This window comes from Ailuropoda melanoleuca, chromosome 8 (genome assembly GCF_002007445.2).
Source record: "Ailuropoda melanoleuca isolate Jingjing chromosome 8, ASM200744v2, whole genome shotgun sequence".
Classification (NCBI taxonomy): domain Eukaryota; kingdom Metazoa; phylum Chordata; class Mammalia; order Carnivora; family Ursidae; genus Ailuropoda; species Ailuropoda melanoleuca.
In genome coordinates, this window is record NC_048225.1 from 78518072 (window position 1) to 78537313 (window position 19242).

The window sequence follows — 19242 nt, forward strand, 5'->3', positions numbered from 1 at the left end:
GCACTTGGTGTTTTTAATTCCCTGGTTTTCAAATGGACAATACAGTATCGCAGAATTGCCTGAGTTTTATAAAATTGGAGGTGCCTGATCAGACCTTAGACCTTCCAGTTAGAATCTTGAGGTGAATATGCTGAATCCATCCCAGCAGAAACAGTAGTGTACTCAAAACCCTGAGATAGGACAGACTCTGATGCGCGAAAGCAAGTGAAAGCAGCCAGCGTGGCTACAGTAGAGACCGGTGACCCCTCAACTCTTTGGATTATGCATCCCTGTCAGTAAAAGTAATTGAAGTACATACTTCCCAACATATGTATATTCATTTTTAAATAAATTAATGTATACTTTAAGAAAATAGGCACAAAAATAGCATTTTAAAAGACGAGGTTAAAAAATATAAGTAAGTAAATAAAACGATGAGGTTAAAAAATAGAACTAGAGGGGCTCCTGGGTGGCTCAGTCGGTTAAGCTGCTGGCTGTTGATTTTGGCTCAGGTCATGATTTCAGCATCCTGGGATGGAGCACTGCATTGGGCTCTGTGCTCAGCAGGGTGTCTGCGTCTCTCCCTCTACCCCCCACCCCCACCCCATGCTTGCATGCACGGTGCACTCTTTTTCTCTCAAATCTTTTTTTTAAAAAAATAGAACTAAAAATTCTAATAATTGCCTTTTGCATCTGTTTGGATCCTTTCATGTACTTCCTGGGATGGGCGAACCCCACTTTTGCAAAATATGGACGTAGAGAGTGAAGGGGGAAAAGTAGACAGAGACCAGATCCTATAGGACCAGCAGAGTTATGTCAGGTATTCCTTTCTTTATCCTAAATGCAACAGGAAGCAATTGAAAAATTTAGGAAGAGGAAAGATAACAGATTTGCATTTTGAAAAAAAAGCTGCCCCTATGGAAAAAAGTTTTGGAGTAGGTCAAGGACAGATACAGAGAGACCAGTTTGGAGCTCACTGCAGTGATGAGAGGGGATTGTGGCTTCAACTTGGGCAGCGTTGACGAGGACCAAAAGAAGACAAGTTAGGAGACATTTGGAAGCATGTTCTGTAGAATCTAGTGATTGATTTCATGATCCTCAGTGGGGGTAGGGGTCACAGGTGACTTCTGGGTTTCTGGCTTGAGCATCTGGATGGAAGATGAACAGTGGGAGGACTGGTTGGGGTGAGAAGTGGGTGATGTGTCCAGGTTTAAAATGTCTCCCATGTGAAATCCCTAAAAGATGTTAGCAGGTGGATAGGTAAGTTGAGCTCAGTAGCAGTCCTGGGCTGGAAACAGTAAAAAGGAGTTGGCAACATTTGGGTAGTAAGGAAATTACTCCACCTCCAAATATCATTTACTGATAGAAAAGCTCAAGCAGAATACCAAGGAGTTCCATTAAAAAAAAAAAAAAAGTATACGAGATTAGATTCATAGGACTGGAGATGAGAAATTAGAAATGAGCAGTTAAGCAGTTTCTATAAAATGCCACAGTTTCTTAAATTTGCTACAGCGTCGAGACCAGACAGCTCATATTAGAATGTGGTAAAGAAAGTAGAAACTGCTATTTCAGAAGCTTTCATAGATACTTTGATGAGCATACATTGAGGAGTGAGCCACGAATGTTGGAAAGTGACTCACATCATACAATTTTTCATTAATGAGCCCAGGAATCTGTCACAGGTGTGTGCACCATTAGGCTTGAGTAACTGGAAGGCTGAACGTGCCGGATGAGATGAGGCGAGTGCAGCACTGCGGACTATCGTGTGAATGCAGGGAGACAGTGCCTAGTAATTTGATGTCTGTAAGCCTCAGGAGTTCTGTTAGTGTGACAAGAGATAAGTACTTTTCCTTGTCCCCGCTCCCTTAAGCCATTATATTCCTTCCTAGAATACAACTTGGGGGAGGGGGAGAATGGGCGACATGGGTAAAGGAGGTCACAAGGTACAAACTCCCAGTTATAAAATAAATAAGTCCTCAGGGAAATAATGTACAGTATGGTAACTGTAGTTAATAATGCCGCATTGCACATTTGAAACTTGCTAAGAGAGTAGGTCCTACAAGTTGTCATCACATAAAAATAGTTTTTGTAACCATATAGGAGACAGATGTTAACCAGACTTAATTGAGGAGATCATCATATTATTTAATATATACAAATACTGAATCATTATATCATACATGTGAAACTAATGTTATATGTCAGCTATACCTCAACAAAAAAGAATACAATTAATAATCGTTTATAGGTTCTTGTGGTCTCTGAAGGTTTCCCCCCCTAATCTCATGGGGTAAAGTATCACTGACTATGTTCCCCCTCCTCCTAGCGCTAAAAGCTCAAAGAGACTCGAAGTAGCTGCTTTTGCTGAGCGCTGTGAAGGGGATTAAGTAAAGCCGAAGAGGACATGGCCCCTCTTCTCCTGACTCCTTCCCATCCCTTTCTTCCCAACAGTTGAGGCCACTGCAAACTGGCTGTCAGAGCTTTGGTCACCACTGACCTAATTTCTGTCCAGATCTTGCCACGTCCTCGCGGAACTGACTCTAACTTGGAAACTCAGCCCCCTACGATTCCAAATCACCAAGAAATGTGGTGCCGTAGTTATCTATGTTTTCCTCTAATGATTACTATAGTAAAATGGGATCATTTATACTCTTCCTAAGAAATTATCTGAAGTGAGCAAGAGCAAAACATAATTTCTAGTACCTTTGGCTTATTAATTTTTTAGGCACTCAGACTCCTGACCATCAGGAAAATATTAAACAGATCTTGGCAGCCTTTTTTTTTTTTTAATAGTGAGCTACTTTGCCAGCGTTTGCATCCATTGGTAAATATTTTTGTATCTTTTATTTTTGAAATAGCGAAGCAGATTCATCAAGTTTTGAATAATAGCTCTGACACGTGACTAGCCCTTTGTTAGAATTTTTGCACAGGGGAAATGCGATTTTGTGATTGGGCTTACATAAACCTGTCATAATGAGAATCCTCCTCAGTGAGGTGCCCTTCCCAGCCCCCCAACAAATTTCTTCTTGTACCTCTTACAAAAATGGGTACCGAGATGCCTTTTCCTGCGCTTATGGAACTGTGGTCATCAGACACATACTTGGCCCCACATCTAGATGTCTTGAGGAGCTTTCCCTTCGTTGGTCCCGGGCAGTAGAGCAAAGTGGTCCAAGAGGACAGAGGTTGGAGGTGGATGGCGGCCTAGATCCCATTTCTGCCTCTCTGTTTACCTGCTGTGTGATCTCAAGAAAGTTCCCTCTCTTGGTTCTCTTATTTGTAAAATCCAAATAATATCTCACCAAGTTGTTGAGAGGCTTAAGTATGTAATTTTCTAAATTACAGCCCTAACACCGTTAGGGAATTCTTTGACATGCAGGCACTTTGCGTTTGTCTTTGTGCCAATTATTGCTGATCAAAAACAGAACAGAAGGATGCAGACGTCAGAGTCTGTGAGTGCAATGCTGATGACCTCCCGAGCCAGGCGGAGCCTCCCTTCGTCTTTATGGACAGCACAAGGCAGAGGTTTTCTGCACACCCCCGCTTTTCTCGAGTGTCCACCCTTCCTGTCTCCCATCCTCTGGTGCCCTCCCCTCCCTCTTGGGAAAATTGTGTGGGCTCCTTATTGTGCCAATGACTGGAGAGCAACTATCAGCATTTAATAGGCCAAGGATGTTAGGGGCTCAGAAATGGGAAGTGGAGTCTAATGCAGCCCAAATCATTCCACCCCAAATGCCAATAGTACTCCTACCTTGAGAAACGCTAGTAGCTCCTAGATCCTTTTCTCTAGTTAAATTCGGAATTCCCCTTTTACAAAATTGATGCACTGTTGCATAGGATCAGCATATGCCCCGAATCATACGTCACAGAGTATAGGCCGGGTTGAAAATTCTCCACACATATATTCAGCTATGCTGTGTCATTTCCCTCTTTTCTGTGCGTAAGTTTCCCTTAGGCTCATATAATGGGTCACTTCGGAGTTTATTATTCCATTAGTTACAATCCAGAGTTTAAGATCTGTGCTGTTTTAAAAGGCTTCTAAACTCCTTAATGTATGAAGATCACATCTGATAATCAGGAAACCTAACCAAATCATGTATGTAAGAGAAGAAGTATGTTTTATTAAAAATAACTAATGCACATGAAATTCAAGGATTAATAAGGAGAACTCAGTGTAATAAAAGTAAAAAAGAGGCAGTAACCCAACTAGGTATCATTAGTGAGATAAAGATTCTTAAGGCATGTTCACCAAAAAGTAATTGATATACAACAAAAAAAACTATGTATATACACACATATTTTCATCCTATCAGAGTCATATATAAAAATAAATACATGCTTTAGATGAAAAGAGGGAGAGCGTGGGAAAAGAAAGTTGAGCATACTCTCCTTTGGTCTTCCTCTCCCACATCTCCAGCCGAGGCCAGCGTGATGGCATGATGGCATGATGAACTTTGAGAGAAAGAATGGAGCAAATTAGCAACTACCATGCTTTCTCCTCCCCTGTTACCCAGGGTCACCGTGGAGCACCCTCCCACCACTCCCTGAACACCCCCTCACTGCCCCCTTTCCCTGTAGTTCATAAAGCTCTGATCTGTGTATTTCCTGGTAACAGCTGGACAGGCCCCACTTTCATCAGTACAGGGCAGGTGACTGCATTGGTGACCAGGACAGGAGTTCACAGAGCCTCCCTGGTGGTTTCATATTATAGCCCAGGGAGATGACCGTCAGGGGAATGGATGGAAAAGCCCCCTTGCTTTAGTGCATGTCCTTCAAACTGCTCATGGAGTCATCTTAGAAGGTCTGAACAGGCATTTCAGAAATGGAGTATGATGAAATGTACTAGAAAATATTAGGGGACATTGTACAGATCCTTAGCAAATACCGAGTACAGTTTAAGAAATGCCACGACTAGTTGTCATTAGTGGTAAGAGGGCGAAGGCAGGAAAGGCCTGAATGAATCCACACATGGGCTGGGATGGAGTTGTTTTGACCTTCTGCTTACTGCTATTCTGCTATTGGTAACACGAGCTGACAGGATGCAGGTTATTTTATATCGACATAATTTGCGATTGGTTGTAAAATGAAGGGGGCAGGAAGTTTTTATCTTGCTTTCGGCAAAACTGTTAAGACTTTCAACTGAGTTTTGTTTGTAAACATTTGGTAGTTTAATTGATAGTTGTTATGATTTATAATATGTTACTGGATTTGTTTCCTGTTGTTACCACAACAAATAACTGCAAATTTAAAGGCTTTAAAGAGCTTTATACATTTATTATTTTACAGTTCTGTAGGTTAGAAGTCTGACCAGTTTCATTAGGGCTAAAATCAAGTTGTCACCGGGGCTGCATTCCTTTCCGAAGGCTCTCCTTGCCTTTTCCAGCTTCTAGAGGCTGCCCACATCAGCGACATTGAATTTCTCTGGCTTTTCTGCAATAGTCACATCTCTGATTAAGTCTGGAAAAGTTTTTTTTTTTTTTTAAGATTTTTATTTATTTATTTAAGGGAGAGAGAGAACAAGCTGGGGGGAGGGGCAGAGGATGAGGGAGAAGCAGACTCCTCGATGATCAGAGCCCCTACGTGCGTGGGGCTCAGTCCCAGGACCCCGAGATCATGACCTGAGCCAAAGGCAGACACTTAACCGACTGAGCCACCCAGGTGCCCCCAAAGTTCTCCTCTTTTAATGACATGTAGGATTTCATTGGGCCCACCCAGAAAGTCCAAGATCATTTCCCCATCTCAAGGTCCTTAATCTCAAGCACATTTACAGAATCCATTTTGCCACAGAAGGAAGCATATTCGTAGCTTCTGGGCATTAGGATGCAGACAGCTTTGGGGGGGGGGGACATTTTTTTGTCTGCCATAGTTGTCTATATTGACTCTTGCTTCCAAAATATTTTTCTTGTAAAATAAATTTGTGTAAGAAAATCAGTTGATTTAAGGAAAAATCATAGAAAAATGTACTTGGATGTGGCAAAAGTAATGAAAATGGCATTCGCATGACTAAAGAAATATTGGGAAATATACTTCTCCTGACAGCCCAGTACCAGAAGGGGGGATAGGCCAGACAGACAGTGGACCCACCAGTATTCCAGATACTCCACATGACTGTGCCACAGCCGGCTGGCTCGGCCCAGTGTTCTCAGCCACATGGGTTCACTTTCCTCATCCTGAAGACGAGGATCAACCAGACAGACGGTCTCCAAAGGTCCTTCCAGCTCCAACTTACTAATTCTACATAAATGGTTATGTTATGTATTTAAATGTCAGGGTTAAGCATATTGTGAAATAATCTAAATACTGTGAAATATTCAAAACATTAAAACACTGCTTCTATTTTAAATGCTTACTTCCCCAAATGTAGTTGTCAAGTCCAAAACATCAAGTCTTGGCTGATTATTTAAATGATTGCTATCGTACTTACCGGGGATTGTCATGCCAGTTTTTCTCTTTTGGGGTTTTTTAAATAAATACCATTTTGAGCTGGTGAATGCTCATTATCAGTTGTACTTATCAAAAAGTTGTGGATTCTTTGAGTACATTTCCTGAATTTAGTCCAGTAGGGGGTACCGGGCAGGCAGAGGATGGACAGTGGATGGGAGAAGCCCCCCCAGTTAAGTGGACATTGGAAGGATCAGTGATTCTTCAAGTGCATACTTACGTTAAAATTATTTAACTTAAGGGGAGAGATACCTGTACTACTCTTGAGATGATAATTGGGTCAATTCTAGTAATTCTTAATGACTTTCTGTTCTTTTAATTAAAACTATGTACTCAAGAGGTATTTTATTCCTTTCTCTGCTAAGAAAAATTTCAAGCTCAATATTACATTCCCTAAAATAAAATCAATTTTGTCCTGAAATACAGCTTTGGAAACTGTGACAGCCTATGGTCTTTGATTATCTCATAAATAACAGTTTCATATCAGCTCACCTTCCTCCTCCCCGCCGCCCCCCCCACATTGTGCCAATCACAGGTGGATGCTCAGTACCAGCCCGCAGCACAAGATAAATAAGCTTGGAAGGTTTCCTAGCAACATATTGTTCTGGGAACCTGCTCTGTTTCCCTGAACAAGATGAAGCCAAACATCCTAGAATCTCAGCCAGATGGGGGAGGATTAGCTTATTAGGGTGTTTAACGCATTTTTTAAAAAATTTCACATTGAAATGAACCTCTTAACGTAAGTAGCACGATTGACTTTTAAAAGGACACTTTTTTACAAGAGAAAAACATTCTGTAACACCTTGAGTTTTAAAAATAGGGCTTTAGAAGAAATTCTCTAGGACTAAGCTTGCAGTGTGTAATTCAGTCATTGGCGAATGGGTCCATTTTAGGACCAGTAGACAGTACGTCCCCACAGGACTGACGTTCAGCCCAGGGTACCCCTTGGTACCCGTGTTCAGTTGCAGAGACGCTGACGTACTTTCGATCTTGTGGGTAGATGGCTGCAGGAGACGGCATCCTCCACACAGGACTCACTCCTCCCTGTGATCCTGCTCCTAGGGATGCCTTGGAAACACCTGTCCCTGCTTAGAACTCTGACATTTGTTCCCTTTGTCCTCGGCTCCAGGCTACTTCATTCAGTGCCAGGGACTCACTGCCACTTCAGCTTGAGAGTGTTTTTGGAGTGTGTGATTAGTACATATGGAGAAAAGACAGCTAGAGGAAATCAAGGCCCCCTATTTTTTTTTTTAAGATTTTATTTATTTATTTGACAGAGAGACAGCCAGCAAGAGAGGGAACGCAAGCACGGGGAGTGGGAGAGGAAGAAGCAGGCTCCCAGCAGAGAAGCCTGATGCAGGGGCTCGATCCCAGAACACTGGGATCACACCCTGAGCCGAAGGCAGACGCTTAACAACTGAGCTACCCAGGCGCCCCGAGGCCCCCTATTAAAGTCAAGAAGAAATAATGTTGTTGCTGCTGTTTGTTGGCACTTGACCACGTGTGTTTTCCTGGTCTGTCTTGATGATCTTGAGGTCAAAGCGTGGGCAGGGGCCTCCCTGTCTTCTGCACTCTGGGTCTTCACAGGGTGTTGTTGAAGGCCTCTGGGGACAAAGTGATGAAAAATGAGCTTCTCATGACCCTATTCAGCGGTGGTTTTGCAATTTAGTTACACCCTAAAAACTNTTTTTTTTTTTTTTAAGATTTTTATTTATTTATTTAAGGGAGAGAGAGAACAAGCTGGGGGGAGGGGCAGAGGATGAGGGAGAAGCAGACTCCTCGATGATCAGAGCCCCTACGTGCGTGGGGCTCAGTCCCAGGACCCCGAGATCATGACCTGAGCCAAAGGCAGACACTTAACCGACTGAGCCACCCAGGTGCCCCCAAAGTTCTCCTCTTTTAATGACATGTAGGATTTCATTGGGCCCACCCAGAAAGTCCAAGATCATTTCCCCATCTCAAGGTCCTTAATCTCAAGCACATTTACAGAATCCATTTTGCCACAGAAGGAAGCATATTCGTAGCTTCTGGGCATTAGGATGCAGACAGCTTTGGGGGGGGGGGACATTTTTTTGTCTGCCATAGTTGTCTATATTGACTCTTGCTTCCAAAATATTTTTCTTGTAAAATAAATTTGTGTAAGAAAATCAGTTGATTTAAGGAAAAATCATAGAAAAATGTACTTGGATGTGGCAAAAGTAATGAAAATGGCATTCGCATGACTAAAGAAATATTGGGAAATATACTTCTCCTGACAGCCCAGTACCAGAAGGGGGGATAGGCCAGACAGACAGTGGACCCACCAGTATTCCAGATACTCCACATGACTGTGCCACAGCCGGCTGGCTCGGCCCAGTGTTCTCAGCCACATGGGTTCACTTTCCTCATCCTGAAGACGAGGATCAACCAGACAGACGGTCTCCAAAGGTCCTTCCAGCTCCAACTTACTAATTCTACATAAATGGTTATGTTATGTATTTAAATGTCAGGGTTAAGCATATTGTGAAATAATCTAAATACTGTGAAATATTCAAAACATTAAAACACTGCTTCTATTTTAAATGCTTACTTCCCCAAATGTAGTTGTCAAGTCCAAAACATCAAGTCTTGGCTGATTATTTAAATGATTGCTATCGTACTTACCGGGGATTGTCATGCCAGTTTTTCTCTTTTGGGGTTTTTTAAATAAATACCATTTTGAGCTGGTGAATGCTCATTATCAGTTGTACTTATCAAAAAGTTGTGGATTCTTTGAGTACATTTCCTGAATTTAGTCCAGTAGGGGGTACCGGGCAGGCAGAGGATGGACAGTGGATGGGAGAAGCCCCCCCAGTTAAGTGGACATTGGAAGGATCAGTGATTCTTCAAGTGCATACTTACGTTAAAATTATTTAACTTAAGGGGAGAGATACCTGTACTACTCTTGAGATGATAATTGGGTCAATTCTAGTAATTCTTAATGACTTTCTGTTCTTTTAATTAAAACTATGTACTCAAGAGGTATTTTATTCCTTTCTCTGCTAAGAAAAATTTCAAGCTCAATATTACATTCCCTAAAATAAAATCAATTTTGTCCTGAAATACAGCTTTGGAAACTGTGACAGCCTATGGTCTTTGATTATCTCATAAATAACAGTTTCATATCAGCTCACCTTCCTCCTCCCCGCCGCCCCCCCCACATTGTGCCAATCACAGGTGGATGCTCAGTACCAGCCCGCAGCACAAGATAAATAAGCTTGGAAGGTTTCCTAGCAACATATTGTTCTGGGAACCTGCTCTGTTTCCCTGAACAAGATGAAGCCAAACATCCTAGAATCTCAGCCAGATGGGGGAGGATTAGCTTATTAGGGTGTTTAACGCATTTTTTAAAAAATTTCACATTGAAATGAACCTCTTAACGTAAGTAGCACGATTGACTTTTAAAAGGACACTTTTTTACAAGAGAAAAACATTCTGTAACACCTTGAGTTTTAAAAATAGGGCTTTAGAAGAAATTCTCTAGGACTAAGCTTGCAGTGTGTAATTCAGTCATTGGTGAATGGGTCCATTTTAGGACCAGTAGACAGTACGTCCCCACAGGACTGACATTCAGCCCAGGGTACCCCTTGGTACCCGTGTTCAGTTGCAGAGACGCTGATGTACTTTCGATCTTGTGGGTAGATGGCTGCAGGAGACGGCATCCTCCACACAGGACTCACTCCTCCCCGTGATCCTGCTCCTAGGGATGCCTTGGAAACACCTGTCCCTGCTTAGAACTCTGACATTTGTTCCCTTTGTCCTCGGCTCCAGGCTACTTCATTCAGTGCCAGGGACTCACTGCCACTTCAGCTTGAGAGTGTTTTTGGAGTGTGTGATTAGTACATATGGAGAAAAGACAGCTAGAGGAAATCAAGGCCCCCTATTTTTTTTTTTTAAGATTTTATTTATTTATTTGACAGAGAGACAGCCAGCGAGAGAGGGAACACAAGCAGGGGGAGTGAGAGAGGAAGAAGCAGGCTCCCAGCAGAGAAGCCTGATGCAGGGGCTCGATCCCAGAACACTGGGATCACACCCTGAGCCGAAGGCAGACGCTTAACAACTGAGCTACCCAGGCACCCCAAGGCCCCCTATTAAAGTCAAGAAGAAATAATGTTGTTGCTGCTGTTTGTTGGCACTTGACCACGTGTGTTTTCCTGGTCTGTCTTGATGATCTTGAGGTCAAAGCGTGGGCAGGGGCCTCCCTGTCTTCTGCACTCTGGGTCTTCACAGGGTGTTGTTGAAGGCCTCTGGGGACAAAGTGATGAAAAATGAGCTTCTCATGACCCTATTCAGCGGTGGTTTTGCAATTTAGTTACACCCTAAAAACTGTCCTTACTTCTTATTTCACTGGGGAAACTCCCACATCAGCCAGATGAATATTGTCATCATGTGGTTGTGGAATGATTTCCACTGTCTCCAGTTTGGATGGAGTTTGTGAAATTCCCCAGTTGTGGTGAGAAGCAGGTCATTCCAGTCCTTGAGAATGCTTCTGGACGGAAGAACAGAGTCATTAGAATACGATGGGGCATGATACATGGCGTCCCTGCTTTTCATTTAACAAATTCTCTGGCCAGATTCTCACACACATATTACATGTTTTCTAAATCCCGTCATTTGAACTCGACAAGAAACAGTCTGCTGAGAGCCTCCTGTGGGCCAGCGACTTGGGCAGGTCTCATGACAACCATTACTAAGGAGCCTCAACACATCCTTGCCTTCAAGTCCCCAAGAATCCAGCAAAATAATACATCTGTTGTCTTTTAAAACAAATTAGATAAACTTTTCCCTCATTCCAAGTCACTTACTTTAGCACCTAAACATTCAATATTTTGATGTTGAGAGGAATTATATAATTGGGATTGTCCAAGGAAAGTCTAAAAGTAGACTTAATCTGTTACATGAAACGCCGATGATAACACAGTAATTTTATTGAATACTTTTAAAAAAAATTTCCAGGAAACAGGCAATAGTTTAAAGACTTCGCCTATGTTACAGCATTTAATTCTCCTGACAGCCATTATGAAGCAGAAATTTGTTTGCCTGCCCTTTTACAGATGAAGAAACTCAGACCAAAAGAGGTTAAATACCAGTTTGCCAAGAGGTTTCATAGTTAATAAAAGAAAAAAAAATAGTAGGCGTTTGGACCCTGGTCTGTCTAGGGCCAAATTCTGTGACTTTTATTCTGTGTTATGCTTATTTGTTTATTTTTAGAATTCCAAGATTCTGTAAGTCCTAGTCTTTTTCTTCAGAAAGCAGTAGTGTCTTTTAAAGATGACACAATTTTAATAAGAGATAGATGTTTAGATGATGTCCTCTCACCTCACACTGCACAACAATTCTGTTATTTGTGGGGAGTTTTCAGTGACAGACTTTAGAGTCTTCTTTCTCTCGGGTACAGTATATTGACTCTAAAAATATTTTTTGTTGCTCAGTTTTTACCTTTATAAAATAGTTTTCCTTTTCAACATGGTAGAAGGCTGTGAATGAATTTTACTGAAAAGTAGTTAGAATTAATAGCATTGTTCAATACATTTACAGAAGACAGTTACAACATAACCAGGTTGCAGCACAGAAATGGGCGTTTGTAAATAAAGTTTCGTTGGAACACAGCCACTCTCGTTTGTTTGTGTATCACTAATGACAGCTGTTTCTCTGCAGTGACAACAGAGGGGAGTGGCTGTGACCTAGACTGTGGGGCCCACAAAGCCTAAAATATTCTAGCGAGGCCTTGACAGAAAGTTTGCAGACCCTTGCTCTTGGATCTAGACTTTCCCCCCTACTTTGAGTTGGGTGTGCATCATTAGAATGCCAGAGACTTAATTGAGAACCATGTCAGAAAGTGTTTTCCTAAATCATGTCCTTGTCTAACATGCTTTTCTTCTAATCCCTGTAGGTACCAACCAAGAAACTGAAGAAATATGAGAAAGAATATCAGACAATGCGAGAGAGTCAGCTGCAGCAGGAAGACCCAATGGATAGATACAAGGTAGGGGAGGCGTGGGTCACCCATGAGAGCAAAGTGCCTTCTGTGCCCTAAAGGAGCAGTCGTGGCAAGTTCAGCTCCCTCTGTTCCTTCTTGATGGGCTTAGACGCTCTCTGACCATGATAAATGTCCAGGTATGTTTTCGTTTCAGGAAACTCCCGTAGCCAACCATAATATTTCTTTTCTTTCAGTTTGTATATTTGTAGGTAACTCCACCTGTTGCATTTATACTTGGAGTCTTCATAAGAAGCTGAGAGAAAGAGAGGGAAAAAGAAAGAGAGAAAGTGGCTATCGACTACTTTCAAAAATGAGAAAACAAGGAAAGTGGCAAAGGACTGTGTTAGCTGTGCACGGTCACGTCCACAAAGACTTTTAGAAGGTGAACTGTTCCAAGCCTGGCACAAGAATGTTTCAGACTTTTCTCTGTCTGTAGCAACTGTTAAAAATACAAACTCACTTAGAAGGAAAAATAAAACCCACAAAGGTTAATGGAGCACAGTAACGGTGTTTGTCGCAACATTTATTTCCACAAATCTGAGTAACAGTGACATTTCGCTACAGCGTGCAGTTTCAGAATCAAAGCTGATTTCAGTTTAATATCTTAGTTAATTGTAGTATTTTTTAAAAATTGGGCCGTTCACATCAATAGATCTCTTCCCTCGTAGTTAGCAACACTGTTCCCGTGATGCAGTGCTGGGGAAACACTGATTTCGAACTTACTTTTTCCAACTGACCTACTGTCGTCTCTCTTGAAGTTTGTTTTAATACCTCCGATTCCTACAGAGGCATAGTGGTTCCCTCCCTCTTCACGTCAGCAACACTGGGATTAGAGAGTAATTATATTTTCACACTGAGCACCACCAATGCCAAAGTATCCTTCCAGGAAAAGTCCTGGGGTCGTGTTGTTAACGAAGTCACCCGAGCGGGATGACGGCCACTTTTGTAACTGGAGTTGCCCTCACGGGGTCAGAGAAGTCACCAGGGGCAGCTGTAGTCACACTGCCTCTCGTCTCTGCTGTCGAGCTGAGCGGGGCGTGGCAGGAGTGTGTGGATTCTGTAGTCAGACCTGAGTTCAANCTGTCTTCTGCACTCTGGGTCTTCACAGGGTGTTGTTGAAGGCCTCTGGGGACAAAGTGATGAAAAATGAGCTTCTCATGACCCTATTCAGCGGTGGTTTTGCAATTTAGTTACACCCTAAAAACTGTCCTTATTTCACTGGGGAAACTCCCGCCAGATGAATATTGTCATCATGTGGTTGTGGAATGATTTCCACTGTCTCCAGTTTGGATGGAGTTTGTGAAATTCCCCAGTTGTGGTGAGAAGCAGGTCATTCCAGTCCTTGAGAATGCTTCTGGACGGAAGAACAGAGTCATTAGAATACGATGGGGCATGATACATGGCGTCCCTGCTTTTCATTTAACAAATTCTCTGGCCAGATTCTCACACACATATTACATGTTTTCTAAATCCCGTCATTTGAACTCGACAAGAAACAGTCTGCTGAGAGCCTCCTGTGGGCCAGCGACTTGGGCAGGTCTCATGACGACCGTTACTAAGGAGCCTCAACACATCCTTGCCTTCAAGTCCCCGAGAATCCAGCAAAATAATACATCTGTTGTCTTTTAAAACAAATTAGATAAACTTTTCCCTCATTCCAAGTCACTTACTTTAGCACCAAAACATTCAATATTTTGATGTTGAGAGGAATTATGTAATTGGGATTGTCCAAGGAAAGTCTAAACGTAGACTTAATCTGTTACATGAAACGCCGATGATAACACAGTAATTTTATTGAATACTTTAAAAAAAATTTCCAGGAAACAGGCAATAGTTTAAAGACTTCGCCTATGTTACAGCATTTAATTCTCCTGACAGCCATTATGAAGCAGAAATTTGTTTGCCTGCCCTTTTACAGATGAAGAAACTCAGACCAAAAGAGGTTAAATACCAGTTTGCCAAGAGGTTTCATAGTTAATAAAAGAAAAAAAAATAGTAGGCGTTTGGACCCTGGTCTGTCTAGGGCCAAATTCTGTGACTTTTATTCTGTGTTATGCTTATTTGTTTATTTTTAGAATTCCAAGATTCTGTAAGTCCTAGTCTTTTTCTTCAGAAAGCAGTAGTGTCTTTTAAAGATGACACAATTTTAATAAGAGATAGATGTTTAGATGATGTCCTCTCACCTCACACTGCACAACAATTCTGTTATTTGTGGGGAGTTTTCAGTGACAGACTTTAGAGTCTTCTTTCTCTCGGGTACAGTATATTGACTCTAAAAATATTTTTTGTTGCTCAGTTTTTACCTTTATAAAATAGTTTTCCTTTTCAACATGGTAGAAGGCTGTGAATGAATTTTACTGAAAAGTAGTTAGAATTAATAGCATTGTTCAATACATTTACAGAAGACAGTTACAACATAACCAGGTTGCAGCACAGAAATGGGCGTTTGTAAATAAAGTTTCGTTGGAACACAGCCACTCTCGTTTGTTTGTGTATCACTAATGACAGCTGTTTCTCTGCAGTGACAACAGAGGGGAGTGGCTGTGACCTAGACTGTGGGGCCCACAAAGCCTAAAATATTCTAGCGAGGCCTTGACAGAAAGTTTGCAGACCCTTGCTCTTGGATCTAGACTTTCCCCCCTACTTTGAGTTGGGTGTGCATCATTAGAATGCCAGAGACTTAATTGAGAACCATGTCAGAAAGTGTTTTCCTAAATCATGTCCTTGTCTAACATGCTTTTCTTCTAATCCCTGTAGGTACCAACCAAGAAACTGAAGAAATATGAGAAAGAATATCAGACAATGCGAGAGAGTCAGCTGCAGCAGGAAGACCCAATGGATAGATACAAGGTAGGGGAGGCGTGGGTCACCCATGAGAGCAAAGTGCCTTCTGTGCCCTAAAGGAGCAGTCGTGGCAAGTTCAGCTCCCTCTGTTCCTTCTTGATGGGCTTAGACGCTCTCTGACCATGATAAATGTCCAGGTATGTTTTCGTTTCAGGAAACTCCCGTAGCCAACCATAATATTTCTTTTCTTTCAGTTTGTATATTTGTAGGTAACTCCACCTGTTGCATTTATACTTGGAGTCTTCATAAGAAGCTGAGAGAAAGAGAGGGAAAAAGAAAGAGAGAAAGTGGCTATCGACTACTTTCAAAAATGAGAAAACAAGGAAAGTGGCAAAGGACTGTGTTAGCTGTGCACGGTCACGTCCACAAAGACTTTTAGAAGGTGAACTGTTCCAAGCCTGGCACAAGAATGTTTCAGACTTTTCTCTGTCTGTAGCAACTGTTAAAAATACAAACTCACTTAGAAGGAAAAATAAAACCCACAAAGGTTAATGGAGCACAGTAACGGTGTTTGTCGCAACATTTATTTCCACAAATCTGAGTAACAGTGACATTTCGCTACAGCGTGCAGTTTCAGAATCAAAGCTGATTTCAGTTTAATATCTTAGTTAATTGTAGTATTTTTTAAAAATTGGGCCGTTCACATCAATAGATCTCTTCCCTCGTAGTTAGCAACACTGTTCCCGTGATGCAGTGCTGGGGAAACACTGATTTCGAACTTACTTTTTCCAACTGACCTACTGTCGTCTCTCTTGAAGTTTGTTTTAATACCTCCGATTCCTACAGAGGCATAGTGGTTCCCTCCCTCTTCACGTCAGCAACACTGGGATTAGAGAGTAATTATATTTTCACACTGAGCACCACCAATGCCAAAGTATCCTTCCAGGAAAAGTCCTGGGGTCGTGTTGTTAACGAAGTCACCCGAGCGGGATGACGGCCACTTTTGTAACTGGAGTTGCCCTCACGGGGTCAGAGAAGTCACCAGGGGCAGCTGTAGTCACACTGCCTCTCGTCTCTGCTGTCGAGCTGAGCGGGGCGTGGCAGGAGTGTGTGGATTCTGTAGTCAGACCTGAGTTCAAATGCTGGCTTTCCAGGAAAAAAAGGAAAAAAAGCACAGGATTTGTTATCCACATTGGGAGTTTTCATAGCTCTCCCTTTGTTGGGCATCCTGGGCATAGTTATCGAGCATCTTCCTCATCCGTAAAACATGCAGGAGCTTACAGTCTCCTTGCAGGGCTTCTGTGAAGGTGAGGGATGTTGTGGGTTCAGTACCTAGCACGGAGCTGGTGTTCAGTAAATGGTTGTTATTAGCCTCATTAGGCCGACTGCCTGCCATTACCTAGGTATTATTACTAGAATAACATCCCCTCTCATGGGTCTGCTCCACCAGTCCCTCGCTTAGCTTCTTTGCATTTCTCCCAAGGATTGCTCCCCAGGGGTCTGACAGCAGCAGTGTTTCTCCCCTTGCTTACAGAACTGGCTAAAGAACTGATAAGAAGAGCCCACGTACTGCTCTGGTAGATACCTATTAACCCACAAGATGCTCACAGAATAAGGTTTGAAGCTAATTTCCACCCCCCCCAATAAAACCAATTTTAATGTAGCTCGTGTCTCATGCTGCTTTAGAAAGGCCTTGAAGCAGTAATTTTAAAATATTCTTGAGGATCCCAAATGAAGCCCTTGTACTGCTTATATGATCATTCTAATTTTCTTAGTTGCCATCATAACAAATAAAACCTGGGAAGAGTGCTTTAAAATAGAAGAGAAGGCAACAAGAGACTAAAATTGTATGTTTAAAATCCGTCTGGAACTGAACTTGGTACGGTTTCTTAAATCCTTTTCCTATCAAAATAGATATGTATAAACAGTACAGTACATATTATTTTTTAAAGAGTACTTGTCACATGTAAGACTTGTAATGTGTGCACGTTTTACTGAGGGACCAACGTAGAATTAAACTTTGTTTTGTTTTGAAAACAGATACTCCTTTTAACTTATGCATATCAGATATGCTCTATAGCTATTTCTTTTGTATTATAATAGCTTGTCAATACATCTAACTAATATTTCCATGCCCTTTTAATAATGTCTAGATATTTATATTGTTGATGTACTTGGTAAAGTTATAGTCCTCAAATTATATTTTCAAGGTGACAGTTGACAACATCGTTTCCAGCCATCCCCAGACTTGTTCTTTCAGATATTCAATATCCAGTCTAAGAAGCTAATTTTAATGACCTTAAAGTAGGAAAGTATTCTAAGAAGTACCTCTTTGCCTCTTCTAAATTTAATCCTGTAAAGAATAAGATCTGTGTCCCTGGAATGGGCATTTTATAATTCGTAGATCTTGGACTGGGAACCTAGTTGTGCAAATTCTTAAAAATCACTAGGGAAGATCTTTGTGGGCATCAAATCAGAACTTATACCAGTTCACTAGTAAGCCCTCCTCAACCATGAAGGTCCGTACTGCTTAAAATGCCGTGTCTCCCCCCAGCTCACTAGATGGTGACGGAGTTAGGGAAGTTATGTCAATTTTTTTTAAAGGCCCAGAAATGTCATACAGTAAAATATTCTAAGAGATTTTTCAGTTTGATGCTGTTTGCCTTGGCATACAAAAAGGACTCTCGCAAGGAAGCCAGAGGTGGGATCAAAGACCCAGCAATGCAGAGGCAGCTCTCAGCTGTCGCATTCTTGCTTTCATCAATCCAAATATGTGTTCTATTTTTATGACAGATGCCAATATCTACATTTTCAAGTGATGGCACCATACTCACCTATATCTAACACTTAAATCTCAACCACAAAGAAAGAGGTGAATTACGTTGGTATAAGTTTAAATTTTAGAACCCTAAACACAAAAACATTCTGGAACTGGACAGTGGTGATGGTCGTACAACTTTGTGAATGTCCCAAAACCACTGAATTGTACATTTTAAAAAGCTGAATTTTATGGTATGTGAATTATATCTAAAAAAAAAAAAAATCCAGGCAACATGTTTCAAGAGGATTGGCATCCAGCCCACCATCTTCTTTTCATAAATCCCAAGTCACACCAGATGTGCCTGTGCAGAAGCCGTGCTTGTGGGAGGGAGACCTTCCGTCAGATTCGGAGCCAATTAATGATTGTAAATCCTACGCGTACACATATTTCTAGGGGACAGGCCAACCTAAGTGGGCGGTATGTCCATTTTCATATATAAATATAGATGCACACACATAAACATGCATAAATGTGTGTGCACACTGGGCTACCTGGTCTTGGCTTCAGTTTGCTTGAAAGTCAGCTCTGCGAAGACTTCGTACAGTCTTTGGTGTGATCTCTCTGCTGATCTTCATGCCTAGGTTCCAAGACACAGAAAGGAAACGCGATTGGAAGAAGAATATAGAACATTTATTCTAAGTCTCTTCTGTTGTCCTTCTTAAGTTTGACCTGGCTGGACTGGTGTAGTAGTTTTTATCTACTTGAGACTTTGGTTTGCAAATTAATTAATTTATTCCAAATGAACTGAAATGCAGGATAAAGACTTGTCTCTAGAAATCCGTCATGTATATTTCCATTTTCATACACGCCCCCCCAGGAGACAAACAAACATGAATATGTGCAGCTGTTTTAGTGTATTTTAAAAATCAGTAGCCAAGCCCCTAATGAGTAGTTACCAACCTCAGAAATTGTAATACTATTTTCTGTTTTAAGGAGTTGAGTTGTTTCCATTTAGGGAAAGGTAGTTTTCTAATAATATAATCTATTGACAGCACCTTTTAGAGAACTGCAGCCTTCATCTGCCTCTGGAAGATGGTATGCTTTTCTTATTTAATTAACTACTTGCACAGATGTGGGATAAGCCTTAGAAAGCACAGCGAATTAATTAATTCGGTGAGTCTTCCAAAGCATAATGAAGATGATGTTATTACCTGTTCTAGATGGGCAAATCCTAGAAAGAATCGGGAATGCTTAAACTCTCTCAAGTTTGGGACACAGATAG

At 41.6% G+C, this 19242-nt stretch overlaps 1 protein-coding gene across 13 annotated transcripts in view; it reads left to right on the top strand.

The window, feature by feature from the left end:
* The window catches only part of RABGAP1L (RAB GTPase activating protein 1 like), a 741419-nt gene that overhangs the window by 692164 nt on the left and 30013 nt on the right, over positions 1-19242 (top strand). For 8 of the 13 annotated variants that reach the window (XM_034667692.1, XM_034667693.1, XM_034667696.1 and 5 more), the window contains one exon: positions 12329-12421. In XM_034667692.1, the coding sequence (XP_034523583.1) occupies positions 12329-12421 (93 nt within the window). Of the gene's footprint in view, positions 1-12328; positions 12422-12609; positions 12921-15143; positions 15266-15366; positions 15397-19012; positions 19134-19242 lie in introns of those variants that run through there. The other 5 variants (XM_034667697.1, XM_034667703.1, XM_034667700.1 and 2 more) reach the window with 4 other exon arrangements.